The sequence below is a fragment of the Mastigoproctus giganteus genome, chromosome 6 (genome assembly GCF_048544385.1).
Source record: "Mastigoproctus giganteus isolate SK-2022 chromosome 6, ASM4854438v1, whole genome shotgun sequence".
Taxonomy (NCBI): domain Eukaryota; kingdom Metazoa; phylum Arthropoda; class Arachnida; order Uropygi; family Thelyphonidae; genus Mastigoproctus; species Mastigoproctus giganteus.
In genome coordinates, this window is record NC_143580.1 from 77037794 (window position 1) to 77059028 (window position 21235).

The 21235-nt window shown below is 38.8% G+C and overlaps 1 protein-coding gene across 3 annotated transcripts in view; it reads right to left on the bottom strand.

Annotated features, from left to right (window-relative positions):
* The window catches only part of LOC150084420 (NPC intracellular cholesterol transporter 1-like), a 466919-nt gene that overhangs the window by 50642 nt on the left and 395042 nt on the right, over positions 1-21235 (bottom strand). For all 3 annotated transcript variants that reach the window (XM_090376058.1, XM_090376057.1, XM_090376056.1), the window contains one exon: positions 9104-9217. In XM_090376058.1, coding sequence (XP_090232184.1) covers positions 9104-9217 — 114 coding nt within the window. The remainder of the gene's footprint in view (positions 1-9103; positions 9218-21235) is intronic.

A 21235-nucleotide genomic window follows, 5' to 3' on the forward strand; every position in this document is an offset into this window, starting at 1 on the left:
TGTCTATTACTGCTTCACCTTGAGGTGAACCAGTGTAACAAATGGAGTTTGACAACTAGATGCCTAAGGGGAGATCTGTCTGAAGTGTATAAGATGCTGAAGAGGACTGAATAAAATGAATGAGGAAGGTCTGTTTTCCTTTGTATATGAGCCAAGAACCAGAGAGCATAAAAATAATGGCCTCCATGTCAAATATAAAATTGGTCTATATCTGGAAAAAAGGTTGGGAAACACTGCTCCAGATGACAAGAATAAGGCATGAACACAACGTTATTTGTAGAGCTTATTTGAATGGAATAGATGATTGGTTGAACAAAACGAAAAAAAAAAGTCCATGTAAGTCAAATTGACATACCTATGATATGGAGGAAGCCAAATGACAACAATGGTGATTGTTACTTTTGTAGTGCGAATGTAATTGGATTCTCAGGGAAGAATAAGTACAAGATTGTTTATTTGAACCTGCATTCAGTGATGAGACCACACATTACTGGAATTGACAGTATGCGAATTTCAGTACCGCCACAACATGGTCTAGATTCTTTAGAAGATGAAACAAATGTGATGAAGGCGCAATTGGCAGAGAACCGAGAACTTCAGCTGATACCGAGTAGATGTCCAATGAAGACACACTGGAGCTGTTTACTCAAACAGAGTCAAATGATCTTGTTAGAGATCTAGTCCTCTCTAAAGATAAACCTGAACTTCTTGTCTTGAGACTAAAGCAGTAACATGTTGTAAAGAAGAATCTTAAAGTGTCTTGTTATCAAAAAAGAAACCAAGAAAACTTGGCTGTATTCTTTGCTGTACAGAATACAGCCAGGTTTTGGCTGTATTCTTTAGAGCCAACTATTTGCTCTGCTACTGCCATGATTTCAATGGAGTTTTTCTGCAATTATCATGATACAAAGTAACATAAGTATGTATTACTTCTGAATAGTGTCTCTTCATCAACTCTTCACAGTGAAGTTTAAAAGTTGTTCTCTTGCATAACAGGAATTTAAAGCCATCCATTCCCATTGTCCACTAATGTTCAGAAGCTATCCTACATAAGATACACACAACCCTTGAAGCAATGCAACACAGCATTCATCAATGGAATATTGCAGTGACATCAAAATTATTGGTATGTTAATGGGCATGCAAGGAGAATTCACCAAATATTATTTCCTATGGCACAGCCATTGTACATCAAACATGACTGGCCACAACGAAGCGCATATGAGCAGCATGCAAGGAGCACACCAATCATATGTGCTTCTTGGAGGTCAGTAATGGATAGTGTGCACTAGGGCTTGCATAAAACCAAGAAATTTCAAAACCGAGTTTAACCGAAGTTTACTCTTAAAACCGATTTTCTCAGACTTAGGGAAAATAATTAAAAGCTTATAACCCAGGTATTTATTTTATCTTGGGTAGATTGTACAAATCGTAATCAAACATTTTAAACAAAATCTATCACCTCTTATAGTAAAAAAAATAAAAAATTAAAATGCTCCAAAAAAAGTAACCAGCTTGTGATTATACAAAATTACAAATTGTATTCAAATCCTTTAAATAAAAACAAAAAAATAATAAGCCCTATAATAATAATAATAATAAATAAATAAATAAATAAATAAAAATAATGTGAAAAAAAAAAACAGCTTGGGGAAATTACTATTTATTGCTCAGCTTTTTGCTGAAAATTATCCTTTAAAAAACACAGTATATTTAGCATTTTTCCTGATAGACTTGACCTTATTTTTGTGTTAAAGAGACCAGTGATAGAAAACACTCTCTCAGATTGGACACTTGTTGGTTTAATGGTCAGCAGTGCTCTATAAACTTTCTCCAGCTTTTCATTTCTACTGCTAGTTGCCTCCAAAAGTTTAAATTCTTTGCTGATTTCCAATTCACTCGGATATTTTGAAGGCTCTTCAGTTAATCTCTTTATTACACTATCATACTCTCACATGAGTGTATCTCCAACATCGGAACTAGACGAGTCTTTGTTTTCTTCTAAAAGAACAGTTCGTTTATTTTCAGTTTCTTCATTCAACGCTAAGACTCCTTCGGAATGTTTTGCCAATAATCTCTGATAAATCTCTTCAGCATCCTTTTTCAAAACTTGGTTATTTGGAAAATCAAAAGTTCTTGAACCTGAATCTTCTTTCCTAAACTTTTTGGGGTTGTCTAGATAGCTCAGCAAAGCCACAGTTTGGCAATTTCGTCTTGCATTGTAACGCTGCAAAAGGCTTTGGTGAAACTTTAAAGCAAATGGGTTTTCTGCTGTATCAAGCTTAGCAAACAGAAATTCTATTGAAGACTCGGCTTTAAGTAAGTCTATCTTCTGAGGTTGTAGCCTTCAGAATCATTTCAACTGGTCGCAAAGTTTCACATAGCTTCCAGTCATCGTCAGACAGCTTCAGTTGACAGTGAGCTGCACATAGAGCATTTGGAATGCAATTTTTCAATTTCAAAAATCTTTCAATCATATAGAATGTGCTATCCCATCTAGTCTTGCAATATAATATAAGTTTATATTCTTTCCCATTAAATTTTGCTTTAACAAAATTTTGTAATATGTCATTTTTGGTAGGCGATTTTCGAAAAAGCTTGCAAATTTTTCTGACTTTGTTAATAGTTTGTGCAATATTGGCCATTGGATTGAAGAAATAAATGAGCTCATTGGTAAAGTCGGTTTGATAAAGCATGCCTTGCTGTCTTTCTTCAACTTCTTCATCACTACTTTCTTCATTATTTTCATTTTCTTCATTGTCTTTGGGAGACTCAAAGACTGTGGCACCATAATTGATTGCTTTTTCATAGAGTACATCTTTTTTTTATTTATTTTTTTATTATGAAAACCCCAAACACGAACGGTATCAAACCTATAGTACTTAGTACCATGCATGGGTTGAAGGAGAAGTATGGGAGGAGGGGGATGCCGGAAACTTTGCTCTAGAGACTAAACATGGGTTTCACCACTTCAAGCCTCCAATAAGCAAAGTGGTGGTATTTCATTGGTTGATGAAAGTCATCTACCACATCTATAACTGACAGATGTATACAATAGGCTATACATTGTTGATGATTAGGCGTAATTTGCTTGCCAAACTTAGCATCATTGCTGCTTCATCGGTGGTGCAGGCAACAATATCCTCATCCAAGTTCAAACCAAATTCCTTCAAGTGTCCATTCACAATTTCCCCGGGGACTCACATCTGGTGAGTATGGGCTTGGCAAACCCAGGGTCCTGAGCTGGATATCATCATTCTTCTCTTTCTTGGTGATTCCTTTGTACTTCTCTCTCTCTCTCCCTTTCTCTCTCTCTCTCTCTCTCTCTCTCTCTTTCTCCTCCTCTCTCTTCTTTCTTTCTCAGCGGGTAACTCAGGATTTTTTTTTTTTTTTTGGCTGGTGCAGCATAAGCCTCAGGCTTCCTTGTACCATATGGCTAATAATAATAATAATACAGGTGGGAAGATAAAAAGGTACCCCTCCTAGATTTGGGCCACTTGCCCATGAGATTCATACCTAAACATAAAATAAAATAAAATAAAATAAAAAACATGTTTAAAACAAAGCAGTTTAACGATCCAGACAAACGAACAAACGAAAGAAAATGTGCGTAACAAAAAACTATATTCGAGGGCTAACTAAAAAAAATTTGAATCCGGTTTTAGAAGCTCGGTTTCGGTTTTAACAACTCAATATGAAAACCGGATTTAACCGGTTTATAAAACCGGTTTGCAAGCCCTAGTGCGCACTATGTTCCATTAGTAGTTCCAATGAAGATATTCCTTCCGCCTCTCCACATTAAATTTGCCCTAATAAAGGGTTTTGTGAAAGTGGTGGGCACTTGATCCATATAAAGAAATGGTATGTTGTGCGAATGCAAGAAATTTCATTTCTTGCATTCACATTTAGACTTCTTTCTAGAAGAATTTTGCACTGCGAGTGACGAGATGGGGGAATTAGCAGTTTTCCATTGATTTAATGTCCATCAACATTTAATGCCCATTAATGTCCATCAACATTTAATGTCCATTAATGTCCATCAACGTATCAACTCTGTTGTACTACACTGACAATGGTAGAGAATGAAAGGGACTTGGGGGTGGTTGTGCAGGCAGATATGAAGTTCTCTGAGCAGTGCAGACGGGCTGCAAGAGTAGCTCATGGAGTATTGTCAATGATATACAGGAATTTTTCCAGCAGGGATAAGGAGGTGATTATTCCCTTGTATAAGGCAATGGTCAGGCCACACCTAGAGTACTGTATACAGGTCTGGAGGCCTCATTTCAAGAAGGATGTAGAGCTGCTGGAACGAGTACAGAGAAGGGCAACAAGATTAGTGAATGGAACAAAGGGGTGCTCTTACGAAGAAAGGCTTAAGTTTTGCAAATTACAGTGTCTGGAGACTAGGCACCAGTGAGGTGATCTGATAGAGGTGTATAAAGCCTTGAATGGTTTGAGCATGCTCAATGCTGATGGGATTCTTCCTCTAGCTCAGAATAATCACCTGAGAGGGCATAAATTCAAATTGAGGAAAGACAGATGTAGGATAGACGTGCGGAAATTTGCCTTTAGCCAGCGGGTGGTTGGTTGGTGGAACAGACTTCCATCCCTTTTAGTGGAGGTTGATAGCCTAAATAAGTTTAAGGCTCAGCTGGACAGGTATTTTGAACGAACAGAGGGGTGAAGTGGTTTTTTTTTTTTGGCTGATGCTGCATAAGCTTGCTTTCTTGCATCAAATGCCTCTACTAATGCTAATACTAATCAAGACATTATATCACTACCAAGGATTTCACCTTGGAATATCACTACCAAGGTTGCTGGAACAAATGTATGTTAGCATACTACTGCAGGATGCTGTACTGTAACATTCTGACAAAGTATACAAAGGAAACACAAGGACACCATTTTTAAATTGTACATGTCTTTTCTACAATAGTGTACTGTATTATTTTAATTACAGGCATAAACTGTATTGGGTTTCAACTGTTAGAGTGATAAAAATATTATAATACCAAGTCTCATATCTTTTGTAACAAAATCATCTTAATTATCTTGGAGGGAATCACAGACTAAAAGATTAACGGTAGCCACAGGCAGAGGCAAAAGTGATTCTTGTTTTTTTTTTTTTTTTTTTGATTTGGTAGTTGTTGGCGCATCGGCTTCTGTGGCCATATTGCACCTCCCAAGGTTTTTGCAGTACTTTGATCCAAGCCCGAGGCGGGAATCGAACCCGCGACCTTTGGGTTGCCGGGCAGGTACTTTACCCACTCGGCTAGCCCGGTCGGCAGTGATTCTTGTGCTGCTTCTATTGTAATGAGCAGCAGCCTACAGAGAAAGTTGCTGGGAGTCATCATGGAACAAATAAATACATGGGCTGTGTTAGGGTAACTAAGAGTAAGAACAGGCGCATGTATACTTGCATGTACACCAGTACAATGCTAGAAGTATAGAAAATAAATTTGATGAATTTGAAGTGCTGATCAAGGCTTCAAAGGGAGATATTGTTTGGATATCAGATACATGGTGGCACACAGATATCAGCAGTGCAGAATTGGAATTTGTGGGAGTACAATGTTTACAGAAAGGATAGACAGGTTAGGAAGGGAGGAGGGTTATGCTGTTGGCTATGAAACACAAAATCTAAGGAAGTGCATAGAGTCGACATGGGTAGACAGTACAATGTTGAGTCAGTCGGTGTGACATAAATACTGGGAAAGGGAAAATGAGAAGAGGATTGTGTTATAAGCCTAATGACTCTGATGAGTATAATGAACAATTGTGCAGAGAAATAGATTGGGCCAGTAAATCAGAATGTCTTATAATGGGGGATTTTAACTTTCCAGATAGTGACCGGAACTTTTGGATTGGTCACTCGTACACTAGCAAGACTTTTGTGGATTTATTGGATGACTGTTTTCTACAGCAACGTGTTCGAGAGGCAACCAGAGGGAGTTATACTCTTGATCTGATTATCAGCAGTGATTATTCATGCATTAAGAATAGGTGACGATGATCACAGTGTACTGATGTGGGATTTACTTAAAGATGTAACTACCATCAAGGGTAAAGGGAATCGATTTTTATTTTGTAAAGGTGACTACAGTGGGATCAACTGATAATATTAAAAACAGTGAATTCTAAATGTGAAGTCTTCAAGGTGTGAAGTCTAAATGTGAAGTCTGGAAGCTTTTCATACCAACTTAGAAATACTGTTCAAGATTTGGGCCTACATGGATATCAGATGAACCAATGAGGCTTGTGGCAGAGAAGAAAATGCGTGGAATGCAGGACCACCTAGAAGAGACTGCAGTTCACACACAGCATGGGTTTGTTAAGAGTCTTGTCTGACCGATTTGATTGGATACTATGATGTGGTCACAAAGGAACTGGATATAAAAAATAATTTTGATATAATATATACTTGGATTTCAGCAATGGTTTTGATACTTTTGTTGCACATGGAAGACTGCTGTACAAATTGGAGCGGTATGACATTAAGGGCAAGTTGCTGCAATGGATAAAGGTAATAAGTGGTAATAAATGGACCCTGTTTTATGTGCACTAATGTTATTAGTGGAGCATCCCAAGGGTTCGGTGCTGGGCCCGCTGCTGTTTTGTGTATTTATTAATGATATCAATGAAGGTATTTCAGGCTTAATGTCCAAGTTTGCAGATGATACAAAGGTTGGCAGGGTTGTTAATATTGAAGTCAGTATGCCACTGCAACAGGATCTAGAAAAGTTAGGTAGATGTTGCTGCTTCTCAGCCAAAGTTTAATATTGACAAATGCAAAGTACTGCATACGGGCAGCAGTAACCAAAGAGAAACGTACCAACTGCCTGGTACTACACTCAAGGAGGTGGAGAATGGAAAAGACCTTGAGTAATTGTGCAGTTGGATATGAAGTTCTCTGAGCAGTGCAGACATGCTGCCAGAGCAGGTCATGGAGTTTTGTCAATGATATATAGGAATTTTGCTAGCAGAGACAAGGAGGTAATTATATTTCTGTATAAGGCAATGGTCAGGCCACACCTTGAGTACTGTGTACAGGTCTGGAGGCCTCATTTTAGGAAGGATGTAGAGTTGCTACAATGAGTAAACAGAAAGGCAACAAGATTGGTGAGAGAAACAAAAGGATTCTCTTATCAGAAGAGGCAAAAATTCTGTAAGCTGCAGCATCTGGAGACTAGGCACCTTCGTGGTGATCTAACTGAGGTTTGAACAGGTTCAATGCTGATGGGACACTTCCCCTTGCTTAGATTAAGAAGCTGAGGGGGGGGCATAGATTCAAATTGAGGAAATACACGTAGAATAGAAGTGTTGAAGTTTGCCTTTAGCCAGCAGGTAGTTGATTGCTGGTACTGACTTCCATCTGTTGTTGTGGAAGTTGATAGCTGAAATAAATTTAAGGCTGAACTAGACAAACATTTGAAGTGACCAGATAGGTGAAATGGGAAGGTTTTTTTTTAATTTAATTAAATTTTTTTTTTTTTTTTTTGGTTGATGCGCCATGAGCTTAATTTCTTGCATCATCCTCAACTAATGCTAAGAAGAACAGTTCCAGAGGTGAGCCAAGAATCGCTGAAACTGGATGCTACTTGTATTATCAGCAGTCATATTACAAAAACTCCACATGGTTGGGGGGGGAGAGGGGAACTATGAACATATTTAAAATCAGTGTGCAAAACTGGTTTAGAGAGGTGTGTGTATTGTCTATAGTGGAGGAAAAATTCATTTAGTTGACAAGTATAATTCTTCGAAATACCGAGTTTTGCAGTTGCATTCATTTTTGAGAAACAATCCTGAATTCTGGCCTATTCTTCATCAATTTCAAGCAACTAGCTTACAAAGAACAGATTCTAATTTATTCTTGGATTTTTGTACCTTTTTTGAAAAGAAAGGAACATCACCTTAAATCTTTTAACAAAAAAAAAAAAAACAATACAATATACATTGCATAAGATAAACACTCAAACATGCTTGAATGCCTATTTGATGTCACGATCTGTATTTGTTAAATACTGAATAACTTTGGCATATAACAATAGACATGCTAAGGAAAGAGGCTGACAAATGTTTTTTCTGCCAGCCAGATGGTTTGTGAAGGTATATATTTAAAGATATTATCATACCAAGGAAGTAGAAGAGAAATTGCCATGAAATGTCTGAATTTAAGAATTCAGTTCTTACTTTACTGAAAATATACATATAAATTGCTTCACATCAGAAATGCAGGTCTGAGTGCTTTATTCCTCTTCTCTTTAAAATACAGTTACTCATGTAATGCCATTCAAAAATCTGATAAGTAATATAAAAACAAATGTTATTAAATTCATGTTAAAAAGTGTGAAATACACATCAGTAGAAAAACCCTCTACTATAATAACAAACTGAAACTGAAAATGGGGAAACATGATTCTTGCAGAGCTATTGTCAAGGAGGTTGTTCTACACATGCAATTTAGATGTGTGGAAACAATCATTAATGATTTAGGATTTTGGCAAGTATGCTTACTCAGTGGATTTCATATCACTTAACAGATGATACAAAGCTTAAAATGATGGAGGTGGGCACTGATATGCTGATCTAGATTTCAGTATTGGATTGTACCTAGTTCAATCCAATGGTGAAATCTTTGAAACAAAACAGTTTTCTTACAACTCAAGAATCAATCACAGAAATTAAAAGGACAATGGACAGAAGCCAATTATTTTATTTTAGTTATAGTCCACAATACCAAAGTTAAAAGCATTTGATTTACCAATCTAGATGCTTTCAGCTCCAAATTATATCTTCACAAAATAAAGTAAAATTTTAAAACACAAAAAAGATTATAAATCAGACAGCATAAACAATCATAATTTTTTTAAAATTCTCTTTCAATGAATGCGGAAAACCTACAAGTAAAAACTTATCTGCACAGTTTCAATTATTTTTTTTTAACTTATTTTTCTTATTAGAATGGATTATGCTCATTTTATCTTCAAATTCACTTTCAAAAATATTTATAGCTAAATTCTGATATGAATTTTGATGACATTAATACTGATTTTGTATTATTACAAATAAGTGTTAAAAGTAAAAAAGTGTTTTATAGACTTACTGAACTGCCCATCCTTTCAAGAGCTTCTTTTGCTCTTTCTACTCTGGTTACATGAGAACTAATGGCAAAACATCTAGTGATATGTGAGCAGAATTCTACAGATATTCCAACACCCTATATTGGAGAAGAAAAAGCTTATATAAATAATATTTACAGAAATTAAAAACTGTTAATGTAAAAATATCCCATTCCTCATCATAATAAGACAGTCTGACTTGTGTGTTACACTTAATATTTCTTCTGCAAAAGATCACCCATTTCAGAAAACAAAATTGCAGTACGTCTCAATTACAGATAGCAGAAGGAATGGGATAAAAATAACACTAAAGCATAAAATAGAATATGAAATGCAAAAAATAAATAATATTGAATATATAAAAAAATTTAGAAATAATATCAGTTAAAATTATACATAACGTGCTTGTGTGTGTAAAAAATGTAAAAGTAAAAAAGATATATCACCACCAAAAAAAAAAATTATGATATATATATACAGGGCAATTCACTACCAGTGCGAAAAACTTGAAGGAGGTGTAGGGGGGCACAAACACAAATCAGAATCACATAACATTGCAGGGTCCGAAATGCCTTCATCATGCGGTAGAGGACGTTGAACGGGAGGTCGCGTGAACAGCGATCCCTCTGGAAGTCAGCATTTGCGAACTGGTTCCCGAGGGGGGCACAAACACAAATCAGAATCACATAACATTGCAGGGTCCGAAATGCCTTCATCATGCGGTAGAGGACGTTGAACGGGAGGTCGCGTGAACAGCGATCCCTCTGGAAGTCAGCATTTGCGAACTGGTTCCCGAGGCAGTAGGATGGACGAGTATTCAAACGTTGAACTGGCCGACATGCACCTCGCGTATGGAGCTGCAGACTGTAACGGGCGCGCCATTCTGACCAGGAACATTTCCCGCACAGGCGTACTCCTCATCATACGATTTTCGCACGTTTGCACAGAAGGTTACGTGATACTGGTTGTTTCACGAGAGGTACCATGAATTGAGAGCGAACAACGAGGATGCCAGACAATGAGTAGAATGTCCTACGTCTTGCAGAAGGCAATCCGAGTATGAGTACTCGAGCAATAGGCACAACAATTGGGTATTTCCCAATCCACTGTATGGAGGATACTGTCAACAAACCAAATGAGTTCATACCATCTACAAAGCGTCCAATCATTGGAGCCTGCGGATTATCCACTCCGGAGGACTTTTGCTACTTGGTTTCTTCAACAGAGTGTGGCAGACAGCGCATTTGCTGCATCCGCATTGTTCACGAATGAGGCAAGTTTCACAAGAGAGGGAACCTTCAATCAACATAACGCCCATTTGTGGGCTTTGGAGAATCCCCATGGTACGCGAACACTTGCAACTCAACGCCGTTTCTCTGTCAATGTTTGGGCCGGCATTGTTGGAGACCACCTCAGTGGACCATACCATTTGTCCCCTTGTCTGGTCAGTAGGGCATACTTGATCTTTCTACAGCAAGTCCTGCCCGAACTTATTGAAGAAGCACATGTTCCTCAGTCGTTGCGCCGCTCAATGTGGTTCCAGCATGATGGGGCTCCCCCACATTACACCAATGACGTCCGCCAATACCTAAACGTTACATTTGGACAGCATGATTTTTTGATTTGGTAGTTGTTGGCGCATCGGCTTCTGTGGCCATATTGCACCTCCCAAGGTTTTTGCAGTACTTTGATCCAAGCCCGAGGCGGGAATCGAACCCGCGACCTTTGGGTTGCCGGGCAGGTACTTTACCCACTCGGCTAGCCCGGTCGGCTATTGGACAGCACTGGATAGGTCGTGGTGGTCTGGTTCATTGGCCTGCTAGATCGCCGGACCTATCATGCCTGGACTTCTGCTGGGGTCAAATGAAAACATTGGTGTACGAGACCCCTGATTCAATTGAAGACCTCATCGCTCACATCTCTGTAGCTACCGGGGAGATTCGAGATACACCAGGAATCTTCCAGAACGTTAGAGATTCCATGCAGCGGCGCTGTGAAACCTGTGCGACTGCTTCTGGTGGAACTTTCGAACACCTTCTGTAGCATGGCTTTTTGCCAATGTAAAACCTGTCATTAAAATGATTTCTGTTACACTAACGAGTTGCTATTTCTGTTCTTTTTCTTTGCTTCTTTATTCACGCGACCTCATGCATGACGAAGGCATTTCAGACCCTGCAATGCTCTGTGATTCCGATTCGTCTTTGTGCCCCCTACGCCTCCTGCAAGTTTGTCGCACTGGTAGTGAATCACTCTGTATACCGATGAGCCAAAACATTATGACCACCTACCTAATATGATGTTGGTCCTCTACATGCAGCCAAAACAGCTTGTACCCGGCAAGGCATGGATGCTACAAGATTTCTAAATTTGTCTTGTGGTATCTGGTACCGACACACAACTAGCAAATCCTTTAACTCCTGTAAGGTCCGTGGTTGAGATGGCACAGATCGGAGTTGCTGTTCCAGCACAGATCACAGATGCTTGATCAAATTGATGTCTGGGAAATTTGGAGGCCTGGGCAATACCTGGAAGACTTCCTTATGTTTCGCAAACCAGTCTCTAACAATTCGGGCGGTGTGGCATGGCGCATTATCCTGCTGAAAGACGGCACCGCCACAGGGGAAGACCACTGCCATGAAAGGGTGTACCTGGTCAGCAATGATGTTTAGGTAGGTGGTAGACATCAGAGTGCCTGGCACATGGATGACTGGATCCAGGGTATCAAACCAGAACATCGCCCAAAGCATGACACCATCGCCACCGGCTTGTTTTTGTCCCACAGTGCATCCAGGTGCCATCACTTCCCCAGGTAAATGACATGCACGTACTAGGCTGTCCACATGGTGCAACAGGAAATGTGATTCATTGGACCAGACAACCTTCTTCCAATCACCCAAGGTACAGTTTTGATGCTCGTAACGTAGGTGCTGTTGCTGGCAAACGGTGGTTAGCACGGGCACTTGGAGCGGCCTGCAGCTACACAGCCCCATTTTCAGCAGGGTTCGATGTACTGTGTGCTGTGGCACATTACTACCGTCACCAGCTAGTTGCGCCACAGTCGCCCTTCTGTTGCCATGTATCATCTGGGAGAGCCTTTGCTCACCTCAAGCATCGATGAGCTGTGGTCGTCCAACAGCTCGCCGGCAGTTCGTAGGTTCCCTCCTGACCACTTTCGGTAAGTACTAACCACGGCTGACCTTGAGCACCCTACCAGCCGTGCTGTTTCGGATATGCTCTGACCCAGTCGTCTGGCCATTACAATTTGGCCTTTGTCAAACTCTCTCAAGTCCGTTGCCTTTTCCATCTGAAGAACAAGAGTAACACTGATTAACAGAGTCAGTATCAGGTGTTTTTTTATACCGTGTCCTAACCAGTGCCGTAGTTCACCTGGAGTTGCTTCGATTTACATACCAACTCTCTGGTCATAATTTTTTGCTCATCGGTGTGTGTGTGTGTGTGTTAGTTATTTGGTTTTTTAGGAGCATTAGCAACTAAGGCCATATTGCTCTGGGATATGCGGTGGTCATTCCCTGACCTTTCTGCATCCTCCGTTTGGTGGTGATGGGCTCGAACCCCGGTCTAATCAAGAAGTGTGTGCTACGCACTGCTGCTCCTTCCCATGTGTGTGTGTGTGCGTAATTATACATACATTTGAATAATGTTTAAAATAGTTGAAAATGGAATCTTTCATAATAAAAATAAAATAAAAAGGTACAGCATACAAATTAATTAGAATGAGAGTTAAAAATAAATAAAATAATGCCAGCAGTATGGCAAGACAAGAGTGAAAATAATCGATATTAAACCTAAATTAAATCAAACCAAACAGGGAGGGAAGAGAGGGGTAACAAGAGTAAAAATATTGCAGCAGAAACTCTCTAAAATAATTTAGAAAATCTAAATGTGAGATTAATAATAATTTATTGAATTTTGAAAGCCAATTAAATAGAAATTTAACAGCGCCTCCTCTGAAGGGCACCAGGTCCAAATTTAATATCACCAACAGAGATGTAAACCACTACAATAAAACAAAAAAACAAACAAACCAAAAATAGCTTTCAAAATTCAATGAATTATTATTCTTACATTTAGATTTTCTAAATTATTTTAGAGTTTCTGCTGCAATATTTTTACTCTTGTTACCCCTCTCTTTCCTCCCTGTTTGGTTTGATTTAATTTCGATTATTTTCTCTCTTGTCTTGCCATACTGCTGTAGAACATATATTACACTTAATTTATTTGTATGGTTATATATATATATATATATATATATATATATATATATATATATATATCTTTTGTATGTATAGTAATATATGGAGAATTATATTTTTGTGATTATGTCAGGTTTTGTGTGTTGTAGAGAGTGCAAGGCGAGAATGCTAATGGAAGATGCTTAACCCCAGCAAATATTAAAGCTGTAGAAGGAGCAAAAAAGATAGGCTCATTAATTAAACAGTGGGGAAAAGGTAAGATTGCATAGTAAAAATGATAGAAAGAAAGCAAAAAATACATTTCTATAAGCTTTATCTCTGAATACCTTAACAAGTTTATTTTTATGGCAGTAAGTAAACGGTGTTATAATTCGGATGCAAGTTATATCATAGCTATGGTCTGATCCCATTTGGAATTTTAACTGTTAGTGCTCTTTATTTTTTTTGGTTGTCTAAATCTTTCCTAATAACTTGTATATATATAAATAGTTGTTGTTTGTGGTTTTATGGCGCAAAAGTTGTTTCGGCTATATTGCGCCTGTTCAAATTTTATAATTTACAGTTATGTTGTTACTGATGTTGGCATATCAGATACAGCCAGTAAGCTTTATTAGACAGGTATGTAAAGAGTTAATTTACATCTGATTTTTCTCCCAAAGTGAGTATAAGGCTTAATGGTTCATTTGCATGTGATTTGAAAGCTGATTGGTGGGCAATTTGGTAATGTGGACATTCTATGATGATGTGCTTCACTGTTAGTATGGTCTGACACTGAGGGCATTGTGGAGGATCATCTTTCGTTAGGAGGTAAGAGTGTGTTAAATGTGTGTGGCCGATGCAAAGCCGGGAGAGGATAACCCCTATGTCTGTTTAGCCAAAAACTTGATTTTAAGAATTTTGGCTGCTGTTTAATTTGGTATAATTTGTTGTTTGTTTGATTTTCCAGGTCTGTGTCCATATATTTTCAGAAACTTTTCGAATGACGTTTTTAAAATCATTATGTGGAATTTTTTGCAGGTGAGAATTTATTTGTTGGATGTTTTGCAGCTTGATCAGCACATTCATTGCCCAGTATTCCAGAATGTCCAGGAATCCAAGTGAACCTGACACTTTGGTTTTTTGTCCTAAGATACAATAAGCAGGAAAGAATTTTTCTTAAAAACAGATGAGATGGATGATCTTCTAGCTGTAGAACATATATTACACTTAATGAATCTGTAAAAATGACACTTTATGAGGGAAGTTTTGGCAATGAGATTTAGTGTGAGACTTATTGCAAACAATTCAGCACTATAGATGCTGCACTCTATTGGAAGAGACTGGAAATTATGCTGTTTGGCAGGACCACTGCAGCACCAACGTGTGTATTCGTCTTGGAGCTGTCAGTGTATAGATAAGAATAGTCAGAGAACTGCAATACACAAGTGGAATGTAGCTGTTTTATATATTGATTTGGTATATTGTTCTGTTTCCATTTTGCGAGGTCCATGTCACAGTCAACTGAACTGAATTCCCACAGCTGAATGGATATGGGGATATCTTGGTAGATTTTATACATACTTAAGTTCCATTGTGAAAGTAATTTGTTTAGTCGGATGTTTGCAGATTTGCATGTGCTAGGTTTTTCTGCATATAAGGTTTCCCATTTCGGATTATACAGATATTGCCATGTTGGATGTCCTGGAAGGCTTTGAATTTTAACAACATAGTTCGGAAGAACTTGTCTACGAAGGCTGAGTGGGAGTTCATGGACCTCTGTGTATAAACTGTACACAGGTGATGTATGAAATGCTCCAGAGATAACACAATTCACCGCGATGAATTGGATCTAACCAATTTAACACACTTTTCTTAGCTGAGGAGTAGATGGGAGAACCATAACTAATCTAGATGTTATCATTGCTCGATAAATGTGCAAAAGTGAATAACAATCAGCTCCCATGTCATGGCAGATATTGCTTGGATAATGTTTAATTTGTTTAAGCACACTGTACATAGATATTTTATGTGTTCTAGGAAATTTAATTTGTGATCCATGATTAGTTCTAGAAGTCTGATACTATATTTGAGGGGGATTTGTTGATTGCTTACTCTTAGATCTGGGTCAGAATGCATCTTTTGTTTTCTGCAGAAGTGTATTGCAGCTCCCTTTTGTACTGAGTTGATATCCATTTTAGATGGACCAGAAATCTATTTTGTTAATAGCACATTGGAGCTGTCACTCGATTGTGTGCATATTCTGTGAATGACATGAAAAAGTGAGGTCATCGGCATATAGATATGTTTCTACTGTTTCTGGAATTACTTCTGAGATAGGATTGATTTTCAGAGTGAAAAGGGTTGCACTAAAGACTGAGCCTTGGGGTACACCCTGTTCTTGATTGTATGTTTGAGACAGAATATGATTGTAGTGGACTTGGAAAATTCTTTTATACATAAAGTTCTGGAGGAACTTTGGTAGATGGCCACGCAGTCCTAATTTATGCAATTCTTGTAGGATACCATATATCTCCAGGTAGTATCGAAAGCCTTTTCACTGTCAAGGCATGTCATAACAAGATGTTCGTTTCGGAGAAAGGCACTGCATATATTTGCTTCAGCTTTTGTCATTATATTGATTGTTGACCTGTTTTTCCGAAAACCATATTGGCCGGGACTAACAAGATTGTGCGAGTCAAGAAACCATGTCAACTGATCAGTCACCATTTTTTCTAACGTTTTAGCAAGACAGCTAATGAGGGCAATAGGGTGATAATTATGTGGATTTCAGTGGTTCTTCCCTGGTTTTGGAAAGGCCAGCACAAACAAATGCTGCCAAGAGTCTGGATAGAGTGTCCTCAAGATATATCCTATTATAAAGCAGCAAGAGCATGTGGAAGAAATTTTTGGTGAGATTTTTAATCATTTGATAGTGTATTCCATCCGGACGCACTGCACTTTGTTTTGATTTGGCTAAGGCTTTATGCAATTCATTTATAGTAAATGGTTGGCTATATGAAATCTCATGCGTTGTGTGGAAATTGAAATGATTTTGTATTTTATGATTTGGGTTTTATTTTTTAAAATATTGGTCTGTATGATGGATGATGTTGCTGATAGTTCCTCAAAGGTTTCTCCTAGTAGCTTTGCAATATTTTCAGGTTCAGTTATGTCATGACCTTTCCAGCTAATTATCGGTTTAGGGGCTGTTGAATGTCTGTCTAAGATTTAACTAATTTTATTTCAATTAATTCTAGTATCCGTATTTCTATTAATTTTGCTAGGAAAAGATATTCAGGACTCTTTTTGAGATTTCCAACGTATATAACGTGCTTTTGCTCTGGCGTTCTTATATATTATGAGATTAATAGTGTTGGGGAACTTTCTGAATTGATTCCAAGGTTTCTTTCTTTCTTTGCTTCCAAGCATTCTTCATTCCACCACTGTTCGTAATGTTTATGGTACCGATTAGTTATCTTTGGTATTGCAATATTTGCTGCAGAGATTATTTGTTGATATCAATAGTGCAGTTACTATTGACATAAGTAACTGCACTATTGATATCAGATTATCTTATATTTTTCTCATCTAAAGAAGCCGCACATTGGTATTTTTCCCAATTTGTTTTGCAAAATTTCCATTTTTTACCTCTTATAGCTAATGGTACATCATTTCTTAATAGGTGACAAACAACTGGGTAATGATCATTGTTATAGGGATCATTTAGCATATGATGCAAGAAAGCAAACGTATAAATCATCATCCAAAAAAAAAAAAAAAAAACCTTTCCATTTCACCCATCTGGTCACTCCAAATGTTTGTCTAGTTTAGCCTTAAATTTATTTAAGCAATCAACTTCCACAAGAACAGATGGAAGTCTGCTCCAGCAATCAATTACCCACTGGCTAAATGCAAAATTCTGCACGTCTATAACTGCCTTTCCTCAATTTGAATCCATTTCCCCTCAGGTTCTTAATCTGAGCAAGCGAAAGTATCCCATCAGTATTGACATGCTCACACCATTCAAGGCCTTATACACCTCAAACAGAACACCTTACAGATGCCTAGTCTACAGATGCTGAAACTTGCAGACTTAAGCCTCTCTTGGTAAGAGCACCCCTTTGTTCCTATAGCCAATCTTGTTGCCCTTCACTGTCTTCATTCTAGCAACTCTACATCTTTCCTAAAATGAGGCCTCCAGACCTGTAACCAGTACTCAAGGTGTGACCTGACCATTGCATTATACAAAGGGAAAATCACCTTGTCTCTGCTAACAAAATTCCTATATATCATTGACAAAGCTCCATGACCTGCTCTGGCAGCCCATCTGCACTGCTCAGAGAATTTCATATCTGACTGCACAATTACCCCAAGGTCTTTTTCATTCTCCATCCCCCCCTGAGTGTAGAACAACTGAGTTAGTACATTTTTCTTAGGTTACTGGTAACCATATGCAGTACTTTGCATTTGTCAATGTTAAATTTAAGTTAATTTAAGTCAATGTTAAAAATAAATTTAAATCCTGTTGTAGTAGCATATTGTCTTTACTATCATTAACAACCCTCCCAACCTTTGTATCATCTGCAAACTTGGACATTACGCCTGATATACCTTCATCGATATAACCGATAAATATACAAAACAACAATGAGCCCAGCACCAAACCCTGGGGGACTGGGCTAATAACATTAGTTCACCTGGTGCAGTGTCCATTTATTATCACTCTCTCTCTCTCCCACTCAACAATCCCTTTATCCATTGCAGCAACCTGCCCTTAATGCCATACTGCTCCAACATGTACAGTAATCTTTCGTGTGTAACAGTATCAAAGGTTTTCCTAAAACCCAAGTATATGATATCAAAATTATTTATTTATTTTTTTTTGCATCCAGTTCCTTTGTGACCACATATTAGTATCCACTCAAATTGGTCAGACAAGACTTCCCCTTAACAAACCCATGCCGTATCTGAACTATAACTGCAGTCTTGGCTAGATTATCCTGCTGTGCTTATTTAACCAGTGACTCCGTTATTTTTTGTGGAACAGATGTTAAAAACAGGTCCGTAATTTCCTGTGTCAGCCTTTGATTCCCCTTTGTGAACTGAGGATGCATTTGCACATATCCAGTCCATGGGACCACTCCTCAGTCCAAGGATGCACTCAAAATCATAGCTAAGGGCCTTCTTACTTTCTCCAATATAACTGGATAGATCCAATCCACCTGAGTGCCTTTCTTATGTTTAACTTCAATAATTTCTCCTTCACTTTTCTCAGTTATTACAAAATCATTTAACTCCATGTTAGAGTTTGCTCATGACAACAGAAGCAGTGCAAGAATCACTTTTGCCTCTGCCTGCAGCTACTGTTAATCTTTTAGTCTGTGAATCTCCTGAAGCTAGCAGTTTTCCGACCTACCTAACACTGCCTCAATAGCATCAGCAAATATTCTTGCACCCTTTCTATTTAAGTGTATCCCATCTCTGTAGAAGCACTCTCTCCTGTTGGCAAGCACAGACCACACTGAAAAATATCCTACCCCACGAGCAAATTGATTGACAAGGCTCTCATATATTCCCTCCTATCGTGTCTGGGCAGAATTGCAGACACTTTCAAATTTAAACCGAACTCGCAACTTTTTTTCAACACTGATCTGCACTTTTTAAGTAAATCTGCATATCTTTTACTCTTAAGGCCATTAGTGTCAACCATATCACCTTTTGTGGCCTTAAAAGATGATATCTACTTTATGTCATCAACATTTGCCCCTGGCAGACATACCCTGGTCCAGTACCACCTATCCTTTTAGCATAATATATTCCCCCTCTCTGTGACAACAGAGTCACCAACAAAAACTAACTCCTGTGGGACCAGCACATTCAGCCTTGGAGACTGCTGCTGTGTTGCCTGATGCACAAAACAGGAGTGAGCTCTGGCGTTGAGTTGGGCAGCTGAATGCTCGATGGGCCCCTCATATTAATTTCTTCGAGGGCATCTACCCTACACCACAAACACTCCTAGATGCTCATGAGAACACTGAGTTAGCACCTGATTTCTTCACAGTCTTTGCACACACACACAAAGACATCCTCGTTGGCTAGATCATGTCCCGTTCTAGAAAGGTCCATAAACATTTCACATTTCGCACAGTTTTTTAGACTGTGATGTGTTGGAGAATCGCTCCCTTCAGTTCCACCCCTGAGCCACAGTACTACCACTACTCTGTGCTCATTGCTTTGCTGCTCTAGTCTGGGTCATGATTCCATTTAAGTACAGTTTAATTAACAATTAATTTAACAAGATTAATAAATTTTACTGATTAATTGATAATACTATACTATGCTAACTGATTTCTAATACAGTGCTACGTATTTCGCTATGTAGTTTTACATCAAACCTTATGCTATCAAGTTCGGGATATACATTACACTATTCAGTATCGTATAAAGGATGTTAATGACGGTGGCAAGTTACGAACGGTAAAATCTATGGACACTAAGTCCATTTACTTTCAAAATCACTGTCTGAATTCAAAATAAACCAAGGATTAGGACTATAAAGCTACTTACAGAAAATAATTTAATATAACAATTAAGTCAATAAAATGGCTAAATATAAATAAAAACTTAGCATTCACCAGAGCTACAAAATCCTGTCCAACACATGGATAACCTTGTACCAAACAGATGAAACAGATCAGTGAAGAATAGGAAAGAGAGCAGGGGAACAGATGGTGAGATCAAATGCAGAAATAGTCCCTGTTGGTAAATGGACACAGGTGTGATAACCTGTGTTTAAGAGTGTTAATTTCCTGCTGTCTAGAAGTTTTTTGATCATCTGTCCTCTTCTGTCTGTATGAAGTGAACGCCAAATGATATGATGCCCATTAAGGTCCACCATCTAACAGAATAGAGATGGTAATCGGTCAATTAAGTCTTCAAAGACATGTAGTGCATATGTATGGTTAGGTGGAATACCCAAGTTAAACCATGGTAAAGGTTGTTGTTATTTGGTTTTTAGGAGCATTAGCAACTAAGGCCATATTGCTCCGGGAATATGCGGTGGTTATTCCTTGACGTTTCCGCATTCTCCGTATTTGGTGGTGACGGGCTTGAACCCCGGTTTAATCAAGAAGCGTGTGCTGCGCACTGCTGCTCCTTCCCACCTGGCTACGGAGGTGCCCCTTGTCATGACGAGTACTGCATCTGCTTCAAGGGGGGTTTGCAGCTGAAGAGGCAGTGTCGCCGGCAAACCGGCAACAGCGTCTACAATGGGCAAGCGAGCATCAAAACTGGTTGTTTGTTATTTGGTTTTTAGGAGCATTAGCAACTAATGCCATATTGCTCTGGGGATATGCGGTGGTCACGGGCTTGAACCCCGGTCTAATCAAGAAGCGTGTGTTACACACTGCTGCTCCTGCCCACCTGGCTATGGAGATGCCATCGAAACTGGACCTTAAGTGATTGGAAGAAGGTCGTGTGGTCCTATGAATCACGTTTCCTGTTGCACCATGTAGACAGCCAAGTACGTGTGTGTCATTTACCTGCGGAATTGATGGCACCTAGATGCACCATGGGAGGAAAACAAGCTGGTCATGGCAGTGTCATGCTTTGGGTGATGTTCTGCTGGGATACTCTGGGTCCAGTCATCCATGTGCCGGGCACTCTGACGTCTACCACCTATCTAAACATCATTACTGACCAGGTACACCCTTTCATGGCAATGGTTTTCCCCTGTGGCGGTACCGCCTTTCAGCAGGATAATGTGCCATGCCACACCACCGGAATCGTTTGAGACTGGTTTGCGGAACATGAGGAAGAGTTCCAAATTCTCCCAGACATCAATCCCATCAAGCATCTGTGATTTGTGTTGGAACAGCAACTCCGATCTGCAGCATCTCAACTGCGACAGGAGTTAAAGGATCT